The sequence below is a fragment of the Styela clava genome, chromosome 8 (assembly GCF_964204865.1).
Source record: "Styela clava chromosome 8, kaStyClav1.hap1.2, whole genome shotgun sequence".
Lineage (NCBI taxonomy): Eukaryota > Metazoa > Chordata > Ascidiacea > Stolidobranchia > Styelidae > Styela > Styela clava.
The window spans coordinates 12,221,994-12,242,267 of NC_135257.1; the positions used below are offsets into that span (position 1 = coordinate 12,221,994).

Sequence of the window (20,274 nt, forward strand, 5' to 3'; positions counted from 1 at the left end):
CCATTAATTGCATGAGCCACACCATAGCTCTTTCACTTAACTTAACACAAGACTTTGTGAACATTGTTATATATCGTTAGTGCTATGAAAAAATGCTATAGTGAATGTACCTTTCATGATGATTGTTGTTGTTCGTGTTTCTTGCCAATGGCTGATGTGAATCTGATTTTGATCTAACTTTGATTATTTGAGTCTTATTCAGCGGCCTAATAAATAAATATACATTCACAAATAATTTTCACTTCCACTAAATTTCAAATAAATATTAAAACATACAAAGTGATCCTGACTTATTCTGGATGGGGTACAAAATTACAGATTGAATCAATTGACCAATATTTAGCATGGGATAGGATTCACAAATTTATCCCGGGGGAGAGGAAAACCATAAGACGCCTGATCATATGGTGTACCACAGCCCCTTGTCTGGTTACCAGTCCATGCCAGGTATGGGATTTGTTGATGGTGGAGGAAGTTTTGACCAAACAGCAGTTACATGATTAACGTGAACCACCCTACAGTGGCGAGGAGTCCAGCGATCTTCTCGCACACAATTAATCCTGTATTGGATGCAAACCTACAAACACACACAGGGTTATCAGAAGTGTGGTGGCGTATTCTCAACGATTAGCACGATGCGCCACAGTACTTTGTAGCTAGTAAGATTGGAAAGCTTAGAAGTTTTCAGAACACAGTAGCGAGACAAATTGAAAAAAATACACATGGGGGACTGAACTCAGATATTTTTTTCTGATCCAACTCATGCAAGAAGAGTCGTGAGAGATTACTTGATGAATTAGGCTTGACTACATAAAGATTTATTGATAAACATACTTCACAGTTTACATAGAAAACTAGCATATTATTCACTAATGACATAAATGCTCTAAAATAGAGATAAAAAAGCATACGCAAATCTATGACTTCACCTTTGTGCTCCAACATAAGGTCGATTTTGACTCTTTTTACTTGAACATGTTGAATTCTCTGCAATATCTGTGAAGCTTCTAGCACTTGTTTTTCTCTTATTTGATGACGATTGTGACAAGGAAAGATTGGAGTCGCGATTTTGCAAATTCCTTGGACTCGACTTGAGTGAGGATGACTGAGAAGAAGATGATTTCCTCCTCAACTCATAATCTCTACTCAATCTGTCGCTGCTCCTCGTAAAAGCATTTTCACTTTCACGGCTGAATTTCCTAAATATTATAATTGAATTTGTTGATACTTAATTTTGATAAAGACAAGCTTATTTAAGGAACCAGATTTATAGATAGTCGAAGGCATTTGGGTGGCCGAATTTGAATTTTCAATTGTGTAACTATACACAGGTTTTCAGAGTTGAAGTGTCCATAATCAATATTTGTTGCCTACGAATTTAGAGTCAAACATTAGATTGGCTTTGAATCAGAACTCTCAACTGAAATCCAGGTTTAAAGCTTTCACATTTGAAATTTCATTACCTAAGAGTTGGGAGTCAAATATTCGATTAGCCCAGAGTCAGATGGAAATCTTTAATTTTTACAATTTCAGCCAATCATGTATAGTATAGTGTAGGACAGGGATGGCGAACCACTGACCTGCGGGTCACAAAGTGACCCTATGCGTTTCATTCGTGACCCGCCAAGGCACGAATAAACTAAAAAAAATGCTAACATATCAGTGATAAATATTGATGAAACCGGCCTTAAATTAATCGAACAATAACTAAACTATTATAATGTACCGTCAGGGCTGGGATTGCTCATATTCAAATTGTTAATTTTTGGACAGGTATGGTAATTTTGGAAACCTTTAATCTTGGACGCATTTCTGCACTGCTGTGTACCGCTATCCAGCTATTGACTCTGACATCTATTGATGACATTTTATTGATCGCAATTGATCTGTTCATTTCTCGCAACGTCTTGTCTCTTTCGGAAATGCATCTGCAGACTGTTTTAGGGGTTATACGAGAACTAGATGTTACTTTGCATTTTATTAGTTTCTAGCGTACAATGCCAATGAGAAAACAAAATTTTTCATACTTGAAATAAAAACCTAGTGTAAAAGTGACTTAATGTGGTTGAAAACCGATCGAAAAATATACCACTATCAGAGTGGAATTCCCTCTAAACTCTTTGGAACCATAAAATAATTTGCCCTATCATCCGAAACAGTTTTGGTAATTCATATGCATGTTTTCGTATTCTTATTTCATATATTCGAGTGCCATAATAAGTCCCTGATAGAAGTGCCGCATAAGTGAAGCCAAAAACTACACCAACACCAACAGAAGCTTATGAGATTTGTTTCAGAAGTTTCTTATAGATACAAACATTGGTTAAATATTTGTGACCCATTCATTGAAAAGGGTTCGCCATCCCTGGTATAAGATGACAAAAAACAGAACCCAAGTGGCCAGGTCATTTTGAAAATAGAGAAAATAATACTTTTGTGTATAGTGTCCTATAGAGGTGATACTTTTGGGTACAATCATATACAAACTCATATCAGGCTGCCACGATGTCATCTACGAGCCCACGATCATGGTTCGATTTCAAAATAAACAGTGAAAATCACATATATCAAGGGTATTCAAGTCTATCACAACACAATATGATTGATCTAAGGAGTGGCATGACTTCAATTGTGACATGTTGTGACAAGACGTCAATATCAAAGCAAAATTAAATTACATTGTCATTCATGTTAACCACTTGTTTTTACTGTATAAACAGCTAGCTGACAGTACTATTGAAATGTTTTGAAAAATTGTATCAACTGCTAAACTGATTAGGGTTATCGAAACATGATGACTGAAAGCCATGATAAAATAAACAACTCATCTTAACGATAAGAAATTAATCATCTACTAGTACTCTATAGAGAAGTATTTGACATATTTTTATTGAAAATAACTATATTTTTTTAAACCAGTGTTCTTCAAACTTTTTTATCACGGCCCATTTGGCACAGCCAAATAATTTTTCACAACCCCTACAAAACCTTAATAAGACCGATATGTATATTCTCACACAAAAGATCAAATCTCGGCTTTATTTCAGTGCTGGTGGGTCTCGGTACTGGCTCGAAATCTTTCAAATTTGATCAATATTTTGTTTTAACATAAGTTAGTGTCAAAAGAGATTTTTCACATACAGAAGTGGAAGCAAAAAGGAGAAAAGGTAAATATGGCTAGTTCTGACAATAATGGGTACCACGACCGTCATTGAGCCTATTTGGGACCCACCGGGGGGTCAAAACCCACAGTTTGAAGAACCCTGCTTCAGACAATACGCTTCTTGGACAAAAATTGATAATCACAAAAAGGACGAAATTAGAAAAAACAACACATTGTCAATGCCTTTGATTCATCAAAGTGTGGAACAAAGTTGCTTTTGTATAAATATATATAGAGAAATGTTATAGGCACGGCTCCCAACACAAAGCTCATAAGTAAGCTGTATGGCCAATGCCTATGTTAACTTGCCACTGCTAATTATACATACCTAAGCGACATATCAAACTCTAGCTCCCTTTGTTCCAAGTCCTTCCCAGGTAACGAGGATGTTGAGAATCTTGGAGAAAATGCGGAAGATTTTGATGGAATTCCAACAAAGGTTGAACTCTCTAACATCAATGAAGTGCTCAGCTTCCTTGGAGTTGAAGGTGAACTCAAAGATCGTCTCGGTGAAGGATAACTCTGTAATATGCAAGAAAAGACTATTAAATTTGATCATATTTTAGATAATAAAGGATTAAGAAACTATGTATGGCAGAAATATATGTGCAAGATAATAAAACATTGAAAATTCAAAATATGAGCAAAAGATAAGAGTGATATATTCACTGAAAATAATATTACATCAAAATAACAGCTATTTCATGTCAACTAGGGCTTTCCATTTCAAGAAAACCTAAAACCTTCAGAGAAAGAAAGCAATACCGTTTTAACTTAAGACGTCACTGGTATAATTCCCCACTCGAAAATGTCAGCAAATGTATTTCAAATTTAAACCAATATTTGAATATGATTCAAGGAAGAAAGCAATGCTAAAACATATGAACTTGAAGGTCACGCATCGAGACCAGCACGATAACATTCAGAGCATGCGATCTGCTAATTAGATCGGCAGACAAGCGTGACAGAATAAAAATTGTTATCCATTTTTAAAAATAAAACAGCAAAATTTTTGATTAAATATCAGGTCCCATGGGACTCAAAGGAAATGTAAAAAAAATGGAAGTTATAGCCTTCAAATGACTTCCAGCCCTGGATATTGAGAATTTAAAATGCATTGGTCCATTGGCTTTAGGGAAAAGTAAATATAGTATAGTTAAAATATGAGAATATTTTTTAGAAGATGAGAAGTACTGTAATTGTATCAATAAAATTGAATGAGCTGCTCATATCTTACAATTGAAATTACACTTACTACAAAAAGGCATCTCACCTCTGAATTGTATGTCATTTTATCCATTTCGAATCATTACATTTACACAAATCGAAATTTGAGTTTACCCATAAACAATCATGCCTAACTTTCTCTGTAGATCCTATTTATTTCCATGTGTATACTCAAAACAAGTTAACAAACTATATGAAACCTGACTGACTAGATAGCATCTCCAACAAGGGCGAATGTGACACAATAATCTTACTGTAGCAAAGATAGAGTATCCCGTATGAATTGGATTTCTTAAGTAAAGAAAGGAGTGAAATTTGATAAGGGACTTTGTGTGAATTGCCTCAAGAATACACAAGAAACACAATACCAGGTACACATGCCCAGTCAAGAAAAGCTTCTTTACATTTGCACAATCGAGACTGATTTATTGATAAATTGCGCTATCAAGAAATGTTTGGACATGCTTGGAGGGAGGCCTGACTAGGTTGAATATATGCAATAGCTGTAGATAAAAGCTTCGCTGTAACTAATAAGAACAATATATCATGGTATTTAGCTTAACATAATAGGCATTATTTTTTCCATACATTTGTGATATCATCTTACTTTGTTTTATTAACATTGATTTAGTCTATGCCAAACTTGAAAATAATTCTAATTATATTTTCCATCAAAAAACTAATATGCTTTGTGGTAAATTAAATCATGTACATCTGCATGACATTGATGTAGGCAGACATATAGTATATATGTACATATCCAGACTGAAGTATGGATTTATTTCGATATACCAAAATGAATATATATATAATTGGGCAAAATCTAACATTTCATACAGTTGCAATGATAATATCTCAGCAATCAGCATATCTGGTTTTCAAATAAAGTCAAAGAGGTAGAATGAATAGGTACGGCCAAGCATAAAACTACAACCGCACTTTTCAAAATTATGGATTTGTTTCAAATATAGAGCGTAATACAAAAATTAATTAAAATATATATAACATTTCATATAAGCACATATCAAAAAAGACATCTCAGCAAACCTGATTTTTCAAATAAAGTCCATGTAGTTTGGAAATATCATTTTGCAACAATCTTAATTCTTCTTCTTTATGATCCAACACAGAATTAAAACTTTTACCCTAAAAATAAAATAAATTAGTCAAAATGGGCACTGTTCCATAAAATTTATAGCCCCTTTTGAATACAAATCTACATAAGCCGAGTTTAAAACTCAAAAAAAATGTCGGCATCACTCTGATCGCACTCAAATGAAATGACCTTATATGGTAACTTAATTCCAACAGCAACTCGTACAGAGTGTTACGATTCATAGGGTCGACTTATACGCAATATTTTATAAATTCACTATTTTCAGGGCCGTTTTTAAGTCGGCTTATATGCGAGGTCGAGGATATACAGTATTACTTTTTTATACAATAATTATTTATGCCGGCTTGAACAAGGCTCTGAACAAGCAACCACGGATATATAGCGATATGTAAGAAGCTACTATTCTAAAAAGGATCGGTGGTTTTTCGGTTCGGAATTCCAATTTATTACACCCTGGATGAGGTGGGGAGCATGGGATTTGAACCCGAATGGAGCCTGCGATGCCAACACAGATTAGTCTAATGCTTTCGCTCCCAAAAAATTTAGTTTCAAACACAATTTGCAAACATCAGAGTATAGATTCCTACTTTACTGAAAGACCACGAAAATGAAATTGCTGTAATATAACTTATTCTAAAATCTGGCTCGTTGGTTTCCTTCCTTTCTCAAATGAATGTATCAGTATACAGACTATACCTAAATTATAAGTTAGATAATTGATGCCTGTGAGAGATGAAATATGTTAACAAGGCAAAAGTGCTGCAGGGTAATATTGAAGCGTAATCAAATTTCATCCAATACCAATATTATGAAAATCACAAAAAATGATCAATAAAAAAAAATAAAATTATACAAGCCGAGAAAAATAAACAAATGGTAGATCGATCATAGGCAAAAAAGAAATTAATGATAGCATTCCTAAATGTTTATATAACTTAATTTTAAAAAGTACTATTGTTCATATTTTATTTGGAATAAGCCCCGAAATCGGCACCAGAATATGTTTTTATCTTTTATCAACGACAAAATTAATATATTGTTGTATTACAGTTCCCAGGAATCAGTTGATTGCAACTTTCCCCCTTTTTTGGGATATATTCCTAATATTGGTGAAAGATGTCAGACAAATTAGCAAATTTTTTGTTAAATTTGCTTTGCATACCCATTCTTTAATATTAAATTAAACTGAGTTTTCTCTCGATGATTGGTAATTGTGGTATCAATATCTGTTCAGGGATATTGCTAGCATTTTGTCAGCAAAATGATTTAAAAAAAAGTATGAATCTATCACACTAACTCATAAGAAACTTACCGTACCAGAAATCAACAATCACATCACTTGACTGATCACAGAGAAAAACGTTAGAAGAGAGATGATTTTAGTCACACAATAAGAAAGAAAGACAATCTTCAAGTAGTTAGTTGCTTGTCACACTGCCTCTATGTCATCACAAGATATAATAAATTGATAGGAGTCAAAAACACAATGTAAATTTACTACATGTACTCGTTACTTTATATTATTGTGTAAAGAGTTCACACAGTCCACCCTTCTATGCAAACACTACATACTATATTGATAAAGTTTGTGAAAGTGAATTATATATTGCCCATGTACAAAGTATACATAAAGAAAGAATTTGAATATCAAATATATATACATCATGCTTGGGCCTTAGAAATGAAAAGTAATGAAAGTTAATATAAAAGCGATGATGGCGCCAAGTCGAAGGAGATTTAAATTAGGAAAGGTAAATATATATACGATAAATGAAGATGATTTTTTAAAATAAAAAGCAACCAAAAAATGTCATTTAATGTAAAATTTTATATGATACTACTTTTATTCATGAAAAGCATGAAAAGTTCAGAAGAATCTACAGATTTGCAAACAAGTCCCAAAGAAGGTTTTGAAGAGGAAAATCATGTTTGCTAATCTATAAAAATATGTCAAGAAAAGGAAGTAATAAAGTCAAGCTTATGATGGAAGCTGTTTGCTAAAATCATCAAAAAAGCAATTTGCTTTAGTAAAAGTAGATTGAAGACCTTTTGCACAGAGTTATGAGCCAAGTGAACTTTTTCAGTCATTATAGGGAAAGTAAGTTAAATAACTTTAACTGTCAAATATAAACTTTCAAGAAACTTTTACTATTAGTCATAGACTTCGAGTTATGCTTAAGGAAGTGATCGCCTGTAGGACTATTTTAGTATTGGGCCTGGATGTGGCAGAGCTGATACAATGACATCAAAGATCCTAAACCTAATAGTACAATCAATTTTACTCTTTTTACTTCATCCTCAAATTGATGAACACAGACTCATAAACGCTATGTTAAAGAAGGAGATAGGAAGCAGTTAATCAAACAGAAGAGAAACTGGACTGACAGCAAAAGCATGTTCTACTTACAAAAAAGGACAATTCTTCAATTGAACCAAGGTCAAAATCTCCATCCTAAAACATAAGCAAAATCATTCAGATTTATCATAGTAATAATTAACAAAAACAGTAAATTACTAGATTGTTATTTTATACTTTCATATACATTTCAGTATAGCACATTTACACTTGATAACTCATTAAGAAGCAAGGACGATTGATATCACAAGATATAGAAAGCTGAAAAAAGGATTTTAAACAAGTCCATTACACCGAAACAAAAATGGAAGTCTATTTTAAAATGTATAAATTTAAAATAATATGTAGCAATATTTCCATCCATTCATATCTCAAACTTGATGTTCAACTGAGTTACATACCGTATATATCTCAGATTTAGTGTAAAATATATAGGCCTACACTACATCTGTGGAAAGAAAAATTCTAATCAAGTTTTACCTTATTTTTGATTCCGAGTAAAGATTTTAGTTGTGCGATGTTCAATTTCATTTGATGACTTAATTCATTGAGATCTGCTTTTTTGTCCAACCTCATGGAACTCGTTACTCTTGGTGTGATCACAGTGTCATGTATAGTGCCATTATACATAATGAAAGATAAAATAATCTGTATCATGAAATAAAATATTAAACAGAGCTTAAGTTTGCTACACCAAAAGTGTCACCCATTGTATAAAACGAGTTATTCTGGCCATTTAAAGGCTATGTCAATAAATGTTTTACCCACAGCAAATTACAATTTTTTACAATGAAATAACACGCCCTAATACCACCCGACAAAGTTTAAAAAATAACACAATTTGCTATCAATCCTGGACAAAAACCTCTTAATCCATTTTATGATCAAAAGATCAAGCAGCCATGTTGAAAAATACTAAGCTTCGTGATATGATATCACCAATAAGCAATATGTCAGTTGACCTTAATGTACCCGTTTTGGAAAACTGATTATTCAATTATATGAAGTATTGAATATCTTCGCGCAAAAAAAGAGGAAATGTAGAATTCAATTTTCTATTTCATGTTGAAATCAATTTTAAGCATTGATTTTACACGACGAAAGAAACAGAAGAAAAATTGCACAATAAATTGAACTTTTACTAATATGGCATAAACATTCTATATAGGCTTTGAATTATTGGACTCCATCAATTGTATGAGAAATATGATTTGCGGCAAACGAGAAATATGAATATTAATACAAAAGTATCACCATAAAAGCATTGAGTAGCTTCAAAAATAAAATCTTTATGCTTCTTTCGAAAACAATTGAGTAATTTTTTTTCAAACTACAACTGTCAAAAATCTCTAGCATCAATAGCCTCTTTCGGAACTTTTATTGTGCATCCTTCCATATCTTTTGTAATTTCAACTTGGCAACCAAGTCTTGATGTTTCAGTTAAACCACATGCCAGATCTAGCATGTCAAATTCTTCTGCTGTAGGAGGACAAGACTCCTCTAAAAAATTAAAAGTTTTATCTTCAAGCACAACATGACATGTTGAACAACCTAAAGTACCCTCACAAACACCGAATGATTCAATGTCTAAATCGTTATCTATTACAACGTCCAATATTGTATCATATGGTGCTGCTTTCACAACAGTCGTTTCTCCTTTTCTGTCCACAAAGTTCAGTGAGATTTTGTCTTCAGCCAAACATGTTGATGTGTGAAAAGGTACACAAGGTGCATTAGAAAGTTTTGTTTTTGAAAAAGTTGCTGTCATGACTTTTCCTCTCCTACATATTGGTCTGATATCTTTAAATTTATTTAATAGTTTCATTGTGTGAAATAATGAAGTGTTGCTCATCACGCAAGGATCCTGTGATAACAAGTATCAAGCTATAAGGTTGAAAACAATGAAATATCAAAATCTCAAATACTGTATATGATGTATTTGTAGTTTTACTATCCCCAACTAATATACCAGTACAGTGATTAATGAAATGTAAAACGGTATTTTACAGTTTATAACTGACGCAGTCTATTCTGACATTTCACACCAATCCAAAAATGGTCGCCAAACTTTCTTGATTTTGATATTCCAGTATTCAGATATTGCGCTGTACATCTGTATAGCTTGCTCAACGTACTTGTTTGATATTTCAGTGTTCTGGCTGTCTTGAATTGTATCACTGGCACTTTTAAAGAGAGTCATGAAAGTGTTATTACAAAACCGGCGAAGAACAAACCGTCGGGGCAATATTTGATAAAACGTAAACAAACTAGCAAAAATATTCGAAATTTGAACCCTGTGCTTTTAACATCCAAGCGTAACCAACACAACAAACGGCGTGCGTATCTCTCTTTTTTTTACCTAAGTTATTTTATAATGCGGTATGCATGGAAATAGAAAAACATTGACACTAATTAGATCAGTTAACGATCATGTTCGATCAGCTGAAGGGAATGGTGTAAGTTTTTATTTATTTGTTTTTATCGATTATTTAATGGCCTTTTATGCTGAGGATGGAGTCGAAATGAACTTATACCGTGGTAGTATATATTTACGCTTATACTAATACTTCAATTCTCAAATAAATAGTATTAATAATATTAAATATTGTTATAAATAGTTGAGTTAGTTTGGAATAATTTAGTTCAGATGAACAGGTTTCTCAAGCATAGATCTAACAATATTTTGCATGTATCTCTCTTTTTTGTATGATTGAAAACAAATAATTTGAGCTCGGATCATGGTTTTATTCCGTATTCTTTGATGAATTTGTTTTTTTTCCAAATTATCATACATCACACCAATGACATTAAACAATGTCATTGATCACACTATCTTGATGTAGCCAGATGAGCGCGCGAGTCTGGGGCCGACTCCACTTATGAAAATGGGATTAATTTATTATCATTTATTTATCAGTAATAATAATGGAGAATAACATACAGATAATATTCAATAGTTTACTGGGCATGTAATTTATTTTGTTCCATGGCATTTCTCTCTTTTCCCGCTATTTTTCAACTCAAAATCAAGCCACATCGCCGAGTCGAACTTGATTATGCTAAATTACATACGACTAATATCATATAAACTTCCTAACTTTTCTCAATTTAACTGGTGGATAATAATTCAGACGAATTCCCCGTAGCGGGATATTTTCCTTTAAATACGCATTATCTCCGATAACGTGGATTTGCTGGAACTGGATCATTTACGGCAGGGGTTGGTCCGTCCCGCGCAGAGCAATATAATCCGGCCCGCGACGCTTCACTGAGTTATATTAACAAAACAGCTGTATTGACGATTATATTTTTTACGTGACAGAATTTGTTTTGAGACACTGAATTATATTATAACCTAGCAAGTATATAATTCGCAATCACTCGTTTAATGAGCCTAAATTGAATATAATTAGACAAATGGCAACAGAACGTAAAAAAGTTGATGCCGAGTGCAAATGGTTTAATGACGCAGAAAATATTTAAATGATCAGTCTTCGCGCACTGCTTGAAATTTAACTGAAATATGTGTGAAAAAATATGATTCATTGGCCATTCCTTCGGTTTTTAACTTTCTAAAAATATGTGAGGCCCGCCAATGACTTGCAACCTTCAATTTCGGCCCGCGAACAACAAAAGTTTGCCGATCCCTGATTTACGGGTTCACATATTCCGCAATCAGTCCTTTTTGTTATCAATTGGAGTAACATATAACCGACTGTTGATCTCTTTATCTGCATTAGTGTTTAATAAATATATATGTGTAGGAATTCTATAGCAAAAATTAAAACGCCGACGATGTACGGTTCAAGTTAGAGATGTACCGATACCACTTTTGTCGCCGATACCGATACCGATCCGATACCAGCTAAAAACGCAGATACCGACACGCCGATACTACAAAAATGCCGATATCACCGATATTCCGATACGGATACTATGTAATTATTACCTAATTAGGTGTGCTGTGTAGGGCAGACGGGTTAAAACAATAGTCTATGAGCGTTGTTCATAGTACACATTATTTCAGATCGAAAAAAGATATATCACATAATATGAAATTGATGTCTGGTATCCATATCCTCTCGGTGTTCAATTAGAAAACTCATAAGCCGGGATGTTTAATTTGAATTTAATGTTAATATCGCGACATTCGAATATCGTTATTCGTGTTTAAAAGAATATCGAATATCACCCACACATTCTAGCGCCGCCGTCCTACGTTCAAATTAAAAGCATTTTACAAATATTTTATTTCGTGGCTAATCGTAATCGTCGACGCAATAAGTCAAAGGCAACATGAAAGAATATCAATCAGCACCGACAATAAGAAGGCCTACCTATAACCGTCGAGGATGTTTTTTTACTTTACTATTTATTTTATAATATTTTACAATTGCTATCATATATTTTGAGACAGTCTAGGCCTTAGACCAGGGGTGCACAACCTTTTTGATATTGGCGGCCACATTGCATTTATTATTATACAATACGGCCGCCAGGAGGTTAATAACGCGCGAATTTTTTGGCTTTATGACGTCATAACCGCGTATTTGACCCGTGCGAGGTGCACTCTGCCCAATTATGAAGTATGTAGGACTACAAGTATAATATTCGCATTTTAAAAGGATTTTTTTTTTCGGTGGACCTATTCTAGAGCAGATATACTCTGCAAGTTGCATAATGGTTGCACAATTTTGAAAAAAAATCGAAAGTCGGGGAGGGGCGGTCGCCCCCATTTTCTTGTCCCCAAAAGTATAATAAAATGTCAAATATTTTTATGAATTTATTCTATAAAAGTTTGCAAAGAATTGTAGCAATTTAATGACTCCTTTGGTCTTGCATGTGGGCAGATAAACTTGCAAAGTCAGGTAACTGGCACCAAATACACAATCTAGAATCTAGATTGTGACGCATCGTGTCGTCTGTCTTTTTTGCAGTGCTTCTGTTTTGCTTCAATATACGCCAGCATAGCCGCCAAATCCTATATTTTGAATTTTATTTTCATAGGATTTTGTATGTGGACGGCCGCATTTTTTTTTCGCAGCGGCCGCAGGTTGTGCGCCGTTGCCCTAGACTCTAGGGCTAGACGGTCATGTCAATATATCTATAAAGCTGTAGTTAAACAAAATTAATACCTGCGTAGAGGGATAATAATTTCGGAATTTAGTTTATCGATGTCGACGGACTAAATGACACTCGTACTTGATGACAGACAGTCAGAATTTATACCCGTGCCAAAAGTCCATGTGCCGTTAATAAGGACCCCAATTCCACGGTATGATTTAAAACTATGGGCGCCTAGTTGCTTTTTGTTAAATGCTGTGTTGATATATTTCTTCATAATTACTATGTAATATTAAAAATGTCAATATAAAAATTTGACAGCGAAAATAGCCAAATTAGTTGAGCTAGTTTGGCTGATAAATAGAAGTTGGGGACATGTATGGCTCATAGCTCACGATCTCTCCAGACAAAAAATAAATAAAAAAGTAGTATTCCAATTTCCAACTTATCTTTTAAAACATTCTGGACCATATCAAAAGAGTAAATATATCGGAAATATCGGCCTTAATCTAAACGATACCGATACATGGCCGATACCGAAAAAATGGCCGATATTGCCGATACCCGATACATCGGTACATCTCTAGTTCAAGTATCGCACAGTACTTTCAATAATTTTATTTTGCATAGTCAAGCTTATCGCCTCGACCATTAGTTGAATCTGTGATTTGTATTATTTCATAATGGAATAAAATAGTCAATACCTAATATTTAGCCCTTACATATATTGTGTCATCGAATAATTGTGAATTCTATGCATTACCAGAATATGGAGGGAAGCTGACTCCAATTACCGTATGGTCGTACATAGTCCGCGTACAGTCCCTAGGACGTAAAAAAACAATCTTTAGCGTTCAACAGTGATAGTCAGGATTGAATTTTTTCATATTCATACCAGGGCAGAGGTACGTTGACAAGACGACTTATTCATTAGGAGTGCCACGGCCCCGCTTACCAGTTCATGTCGGGTATGGGAATAGCTGATCAAAAGCAGTTATACATTCCAGATGTATGGACTCAAGCTGATTGGTTATTTTGAAAACGAATACAAGAGAACGGTGTGAACATGGGTGGCGGTTTGCGGCACTCCTTTGTCCAACACCATACTATCCTGAGCGAGTGCAGCTTGTAATGTGGGAGGAACTATGTCGACAGACCCTTTTCACAAGCAACGAGTCTAGTAACCATTGCATCCACATTGTTCCAATGAACCTCTCAGCTGAAACCACATCATTGAAAAACCCAAATTGCAGTGTTGATTTCAAAAACGACTCAGACTTGTTTAATTGCCAATTTATTGAAAAGATTTAACAAAAATACAAAATAGTATCCAGCACAATATCACTTCGGACTCAACAGCATGAAGCGACTTCAAGATACTGATGATTGACACGACGGAGGCAAATAATTCACATCAAAAGTAGATTTACCAAGCATTTGCTAATCGCCTCATTCGCCTGTGAATATGAGAGAATGTTTCATTTCATGCAAAACGAATTGGGAAGAGAAAAAAATGATTATTTATGTGGAAAAAGCTTGTCTAACATAAACATTTGTTTCTTTGAAAAGCGAGTTTTTTTATAAACACTTCCCTTGATAGGAAGTACTGCTGTTGTCTACTCTATATGACTTTCCAGTGCAGCCATTCGAATCCTATAAAATTACTGTGCAAGATATACCTTGTGTTTCGATCCTGATCCCTAATCTTCTTTTCCATCTCAGCATCGGTCAAAGTTTCAAGGAATGGACACCATTGATCGGCTTCCCCTGTATTCCTCACAGGAATATCAACACCAGGAAGAGGATTCTCACTGCCATTATTAAAAAATTGGTCTTGATATTAACAAAATCAAATACTTCCAACTAAATGAAATATTATGGGTGGGTTAAGACAGCTAACATCCTAAGTTTTCTAAAGGAATGATAGATTATATCAAACATTTATGTTTGCGGATGAGGACAAAGCAACATTTAAAACCAAAATATATATCGTAAAGAAAACACAAATTACAAACCTGAAGGCATATGTTCGTTGATGCCAGCTTAGTTGGCCTCTAACACTATACGCAATAGCTGTAACAAATTCTCCACCTAGCCCAAGTTCTTGTGATAACTTCATTGCAAATTTTTCTGGACTGTTGTCTGGATCTGACATATCCCATTCAAACTGGTCGACAAGGCTTATGTTGCCAACATGGATATTCAACTGCAAGTAAATATATGGTTTGTGGTCATGCCTCTCTCAATAAATATTAAAAAGTAGGAAGACATTTGACACCTATAACTGAAATCAATTTTGAAAAAAGTGTTAATAAAATTGCAGCAAGCTCTTGGTAACCAAAGATAACAGCCCAAAGTAATCTTCTGCAGTGCAATAGGAAAAAAAGTTTACCTTCAATATAACTCGCTGGTCAGACTGCTCTGATAATAAGCTATCACTGGCATTTGGATAAGCTTCTATTTGTGTTCGAATTGCTTGAGATATGAGAGGAACAAGTGTCAAAGGATTTATATCGAGATCATCGCATAACACCTCTGCAAACATTTCTGGAGAGATGAGTTGTTCTGAAAAATATTTCAATTTCCAATATTTGTTACAAGGGAAAAATTTAGGGTGAATGAATTTCACCGCATTTATTGTACGTGCACTTTACCCAGCATAGCACATATAAATAAATTATACGAAAGGTTTTCTATCATTGCCCTCTTAAGACTGCAATTTTTAAGGCCTGTCACACACTTTGTAAATGGTTGTTTGTCATTCCACAATTCTGCACATCTCTTAATAATCCAGTTACCCTACTTTCTGCCACTCTTGTATGTCAATGGGCACGATAGCCCAGTGGTTAAAACATTAGACTAAACTACGTTGACATCACAGGTTACACATCTTGAGTTCAAATACCATCTTCACTCAAGGTGTAATAACCACAACCATGAAAAATATATATTTGCCACATATTTTCCATTAAAACCAAATAGTAAATATAGTTACCATTTTTGTTCCAACAGAAAGTGTCTCTCAATTTTTGTCCATCTACCTCCATATCAAGTCTGATTGGAATTAATACTTCAGGTTGTTGAGCATTGCTGTTTATGAGAGTTGGATCTCTATCATCATAACTGCAAGGAAATTTATACAGCAGCATGGGAATTTTAATTTATTTTGATTGTATTGAAAGAACTGACACATTTTCTGGTCAGAAATTCTGTACTATGATAACTACATGAAGAATAATACACAAATACTCAAAATCTTACCAGAAAGGAAATGTTCTAATCTTCTTTTGTGATTTTGGAACATGGCTGATTGGTGTTGCACAAGGAACAGCATCAAGATGATGCGAACTATTAGGAAGAGTTGGAACCCAAGAACTGTTCCTTTTATTCTTTCCTGAATCCCTGAAAATTTGATGATTCAAATGTCAGTTGGGCGACATATCCAGAAAGTTTTAAATAAAAAAATGAGCAATTCCGTGAATTTAATTATTAAAAGGAAAATGATTTTGAACAAAAGAGGATTTCACATTTTTTGCTTGGGAGTGAAAAACTAAATCATATTTAAAATTTGGTTTTCACTATTTAGAAATCAAATTCACCATTTCAGACTATAAAATGGTCATTACGACAAATTACAATACGAAATACAACAAAAATCTCATCATTTGATAGCATGTTTCACAGATTTAGAAATTACTATGAGAACCTTGAATATGAAGTGTCAACAGGCAGTGACAATGTTGAAGCTCTGTATTTTTGATCATTCCCTGCAAAAACATCTTCCACTTCAACAGCGCGGAGTAAAGATACATTTGTCGCAAGAGTGCTGTGTCCAAGATCTAGAATCCATTTAATAACATGTAATTAAAATTGTGTTACACTTTGATATCAAACTATCTACGATATCAACCACTCAATATTATTACATAAAATCTATTTAAATATGATTATAGTCTTTCTTTGTGAAGATATGAAACTGGCACAAGCACCAGATGTGTTAATTTGCAAAACTTTATCAAACTTTGAAAATGTTTTTAACGATATGCATTTTAGATATATCTGACTCTGACATCGCTTAATAGCGCGTAATTCAGAAGATTCATGAAACTATGGGAAATACAAAAAACTTTCTGCCAACAATACTTTTCAATCTATCATAAACTATAAAATATTGCATTCTAATCTGATTTTGAAAAAAAGCTCCCCTTATATCAATCTGAAATTTAAACTTATTTCTCAAACATACTCTACTTTCATGAATATTCTATAACAAAAAAGTTGTGCAGTATACAATAGGGCAAAAATCTTCAAAAAATGAACAATTCAATAAAAAAAATATTTATCTGCCATTCTATCTGACTATTCTGTCATAATCATCATGGTAAATATAGCATTCTCCATTGACAGTGTGTAAAATCTGTATCATAAACCTTTCTTTCTGCCCTTTGCCTGCTTATATAATTTCTTTGCTATTCTTTTCCATAAGTCTAAAAATGATAATATTTAGTATAATTACATCAAAAAATGATATTGAATGAAATCATCAAGTGCAATGATGCATATAATACAAATCAAAATTTCTTATTCATTATCCAAACTTGTCTGATAAAATTTCTATGGGATACAGGAATAATAATTAATAATGAAAATAAATTTCCTGATATCTGCATACACTAGCAGTGATTACAAATATATCAATAAATTCTCCGCTAAAAGATGTTTGTGAACAGACCTGGTGACCTAGTAGCAATAATTTTTCTCTCATCAGCAGTAGCTACTCTTCGCCACAATGATGGGTATCGCTTATAAAGAGATCCTCGGAAAAGTCTAAGATAGTTTCCTACCTGTAAAAAAGATAACATTGACACAAGAAAGACAAAAAGCTATTGAAAGATTATACATTAAAGACAGAAGATTAGTACCGGTATATTAACAGGTAAGAATGAATGATAGGTTAAACAGGTTATACTGCATCAAGTCGGGATTATAAATACAGTACCTACAACAGTAGGAAGTTTTGATACCTACCTCCGAACCAATCATATAATATTCTCCATTCTCTTCCAGCTGAAACTTTGCGGGCTTTGGCCCATATGTCCGGAGAGGTTCTAATTGTCTCGACATTTTTAATAATGAACTGTGGAACGGCGTATTTTCACAAATATGCAAACCATCTATTGGAAAATCCTAATTCAGTGACTTACACCAGTGAGTAAAATACCCGCAATAATTGGTCGCTTGAAGCACTACAGAGCAGAGCAGTGAACCACGACTACAAAACATTTAACTAAACTCTGCGTTTTCTACGCTTCAGAAAATTCAGATGTAAGTATATTTTGGTGGTTGGATCAAAGACCATCTGATTTAGGACAAGCTTGTTGGTGGATAGAGTCTGCTGTAATTATTTAGGAAATTGATGCGTAGAGAAATTATTAAAATTAAGTTTTTATTAATCTATTCAAGGTTTCACGGTGTCGGTCGCGTATGAGAGGTATCCTTTACAATCTAGGCTACGTGTCTTTTCTGTCAGTCGAGTTTCCGCGTAGTGATATTCGCCGCGTTTTCTGGAAACAGTACCACCGTTATATTGCTGAGTTAAGGCAGAGCAGAAGACCACATTGAATTGGATTACGTGCCGTTAATCTAAAGTTGAAATTTATTGCAAATCGATTTAACAAATGTTGTTATTGCTTTCGAATTCTCGGTGACGAGAAAATGCCTGTTAACAGGTTGCAATTTGCGCAACTCACCCTTTTGTTGTTGGCCCTTCCCGCTCAGTACATATTGACCGAGTGGTATGGAAACAGATCCGACAGCGTAAGAGCCAGGTCTATTCAAGAGATCATACGTTCTTTAAAAGCGACTGCTGCTACATGTAAATCATGGATAAAAGCTGTTGGAACATACATGGCCAGTGGTGGCTCTTTCAGATTAGATTTGAAAAAAATTAAAAAGCATCAGAAAGCGGCCAAAACTGCGCCTGGAGGGGAATCATTTGCAAAAGAAGTTTTCAGGTATGAAGATCCATCTGGAACTGGATATTTTTCTAAATCTATCACTGTACGATCTCCACGGCCGAAAGCATTAAAGTATAGAGTTGGCCAAGTCATAAAGCACAAGAAATATGGATACAGAGGAGTAATTGTAGGATGGGATGAAACCTGTAAAGCACCAAAAACTTGGATACTTACCATGCATGGCAATAACCCAGCAATAGTAAAGACACCTCATTATTCTATCTTGGTTGATAAACGAGATCGCCAAGAAATACAAACAACATATGTTGCACAAGAAAACATAGACATTGTTACAAACATTGAAGTGCAACATCCGGGCATATGGGACTACTTCGATTTTTATGATGGTGCTCAATACCACATGAGACCAGCTATGCAAGAGTTATACCCTCTTGATTGATTTTTGATTTTCAAATTGCATTCGACAATAAATATTATGATTGTGCAATGAGATCGTCCCCAGTAATGCATTGCAACAGAAATATGACTCTCACTACTTGTTAAGTTATAATCACCAAAGTCTAGTTGGTGAAACACCATAGGAATATTTATTACATCGCCCATCCTTGTAAAATCACATTTTACAACCAAGTTCATATGTTAAGAATAAGTGGTTGTGATATTGCGTGGTTTTGTTTTTTAAACGCACAAGCAAGCAAGTTAGTGCGACTGGCAATCTCACCTAAATATGCCTAAAAATATTTTACTTAATGTCAAGTTACACACATCATGCTTTGTACTGATATTTTTTCTAATATTTCACTTTTGCATTATCTAAGCGCTTCCAAACATGTCTGCTGTGTAAAATCATAGATTTAATAAAAATTACGTTCGACTTTGCATGTATTGAAAACCCATACGAGTTTAGTTTCGATATCGTAGAAGATGAAACACAGAGCGTTAAAAGAAAAAGGAACAGGAATGAAATGTCAGCCAGACTGATGGAAAATGTTTCACTTTTACTGGGAATAAAAACAATGGAGTCTTTTCGAGATAAATGCATGAAATTGTAATTTAATTTCAAGTTTTGATATTTTATCAAATTGTAATATTTCACAAATTAATCTGCATGTTAAGGGTCTTGAAAAATGGGATTCCGGTCGAACACGTTTGTAGTCTTTTTTTTTATGCGTACCTTCGTTTACATATTTAACAAAAGCATAATATCAAAGTAAAATAATTCCGATGTTCTGATACAAATATAACACAAATACCCAAAATATTTGTATTTAACGATCGGAAATTACTGGAATATTTTACGAGTTTTCGTAATTGTTGAAAACTCACACTTAATGCTAAGCGTGGGAGACCGCGTCGAAATTTTACGAAG

The 20,274-nt window shown here is 34.1% G+C and overlaps 4 protein-coding genes across 6 annotated transcripts in view; 1 reads left to right on the forward strand and 3 right to left on the reverse strand.

Annotated features, from left to right (window-relative positions):
- LOC120346426 (RIMS-binding protein 2-like) overlaps positions 1-8,520 on the reverse strand; it is a 55,867-nt gene extending 47,347 nt beyond the window's left edge. Inside the window, exons 1-7 of one of the 2 annotated variants that reach the window (XM_078115025.1) lie at positions 8,344-8,435; positions 7,915-7,959; positions 6,820-6,947; positions 5,438-5,536; positions 3,492-3,685; positions 930-1,199; positions 111-206 (exon numbers count right to left, since the gene is read on the reverse strand). In XM_078115025.1, the coding sequence (XP_077971151.1) occupies positions 111-206; positions 930-1,199; positions 3,492-3,619 (494 nt within the window). In that variant the 5' untranslated portion in view covers positions 3,620-3,685; positions 5,438-5,536; positions 6,820-6,947; positions 7,915-7,959; positions 8,344-8,435. Of the gene's footprint in view, positions 1-110; positions 207-929; positions 1,200-3,491; positions 3,686-5,437; positions 5,537-6,819; positions 6,948-7,914; positions 7,960-8,343 lie in introns of both variants that reach the window. The other variant, XM_078115024.1, reaches the window with a different exon arrangement.
- LOC120346458 (adrenodoxin-like) lies at positions 8,511-10,207 on the reverse strand. Its single transcript, XM_039416202.2, has 2 exons — positions 9,999-10,207; positions 8,511-9,727 (listed from the first exon to the last, which is right to left on the reverse strand). The coding sequence occupies exon 2, from the start codon at positions 9,713-9,715 to the stop codon at positions 9,203-9,205; it is 513 nt and encodes a 170-aa protein (XP_039272136.2). The 5' UTR covers positions 9,716-9,727; positions 9,999-10,207; the 3' UTR covers positions 8,511-9,202.
- A 3,997-nt stretch (positions 10,208-14,204) lies between these two features.
- On the reverse strand, positions 14,205-18,165 carry LOC120346447 (SWI/SNF-related matrix-associated actin-dependent regulator of chromatin subfamily B member 1-A-like). 2 transcript variants are annotated; one of them, XM_078115027.1, is made up of 10 exons: positions 17,952-18,165; positions 17,660-17,767; positions 17,358-17,414; positions 16,634-16,766; positions 16,189-16,329; positions 15,923-16,050; positions 15,320-15,492; positions 14,943-15,133; positions 14,607-14,738; positions 14,205-14,384 (listed from the first exon to the last, which is right to left on the reverse strand). In XM_078115027.1, exons 1-10 carry the CDS (start codon positions 18,049-18,051, stop codon positions 14,354-14,356), a joined length of 1,194 nt encoding a protein of 397 aa, XP_077971153.1. In that variant the 5' UTR covers positions 18,052-18,165; the 3' UTR covers positions 14,205-14,353. The 2 variants fall into 2 exon arrangements, with proteins under 2 accessions (XP_077971153.1, XP_077971154.1); XM_078115028.1 differs by lacking the exon at positions 17,358-17,414 and having other exon boundaries at positions 17,952-18,163.
- Positions 18,166-18,249: 84 nt separating this feature from the next.
- On the forward strand, positions 18,250-19,784 carry LOC120346453 (uncharacterized). Its single transcript, XM_039416197.2, has one exon. The coding sequence runs from the start codon at positions 18,643-18,645 to the stop codon at positions 19,342-19,344; it is 702 nt and encodes a 233-aa protein (XP_039272131.2). The 5' UTR covers positions 18,250-18,642; the 3' UTR covers positions 19,345-19,784.
- Positions 19,785-20,274: the final 490 nt, after the last annotated feature.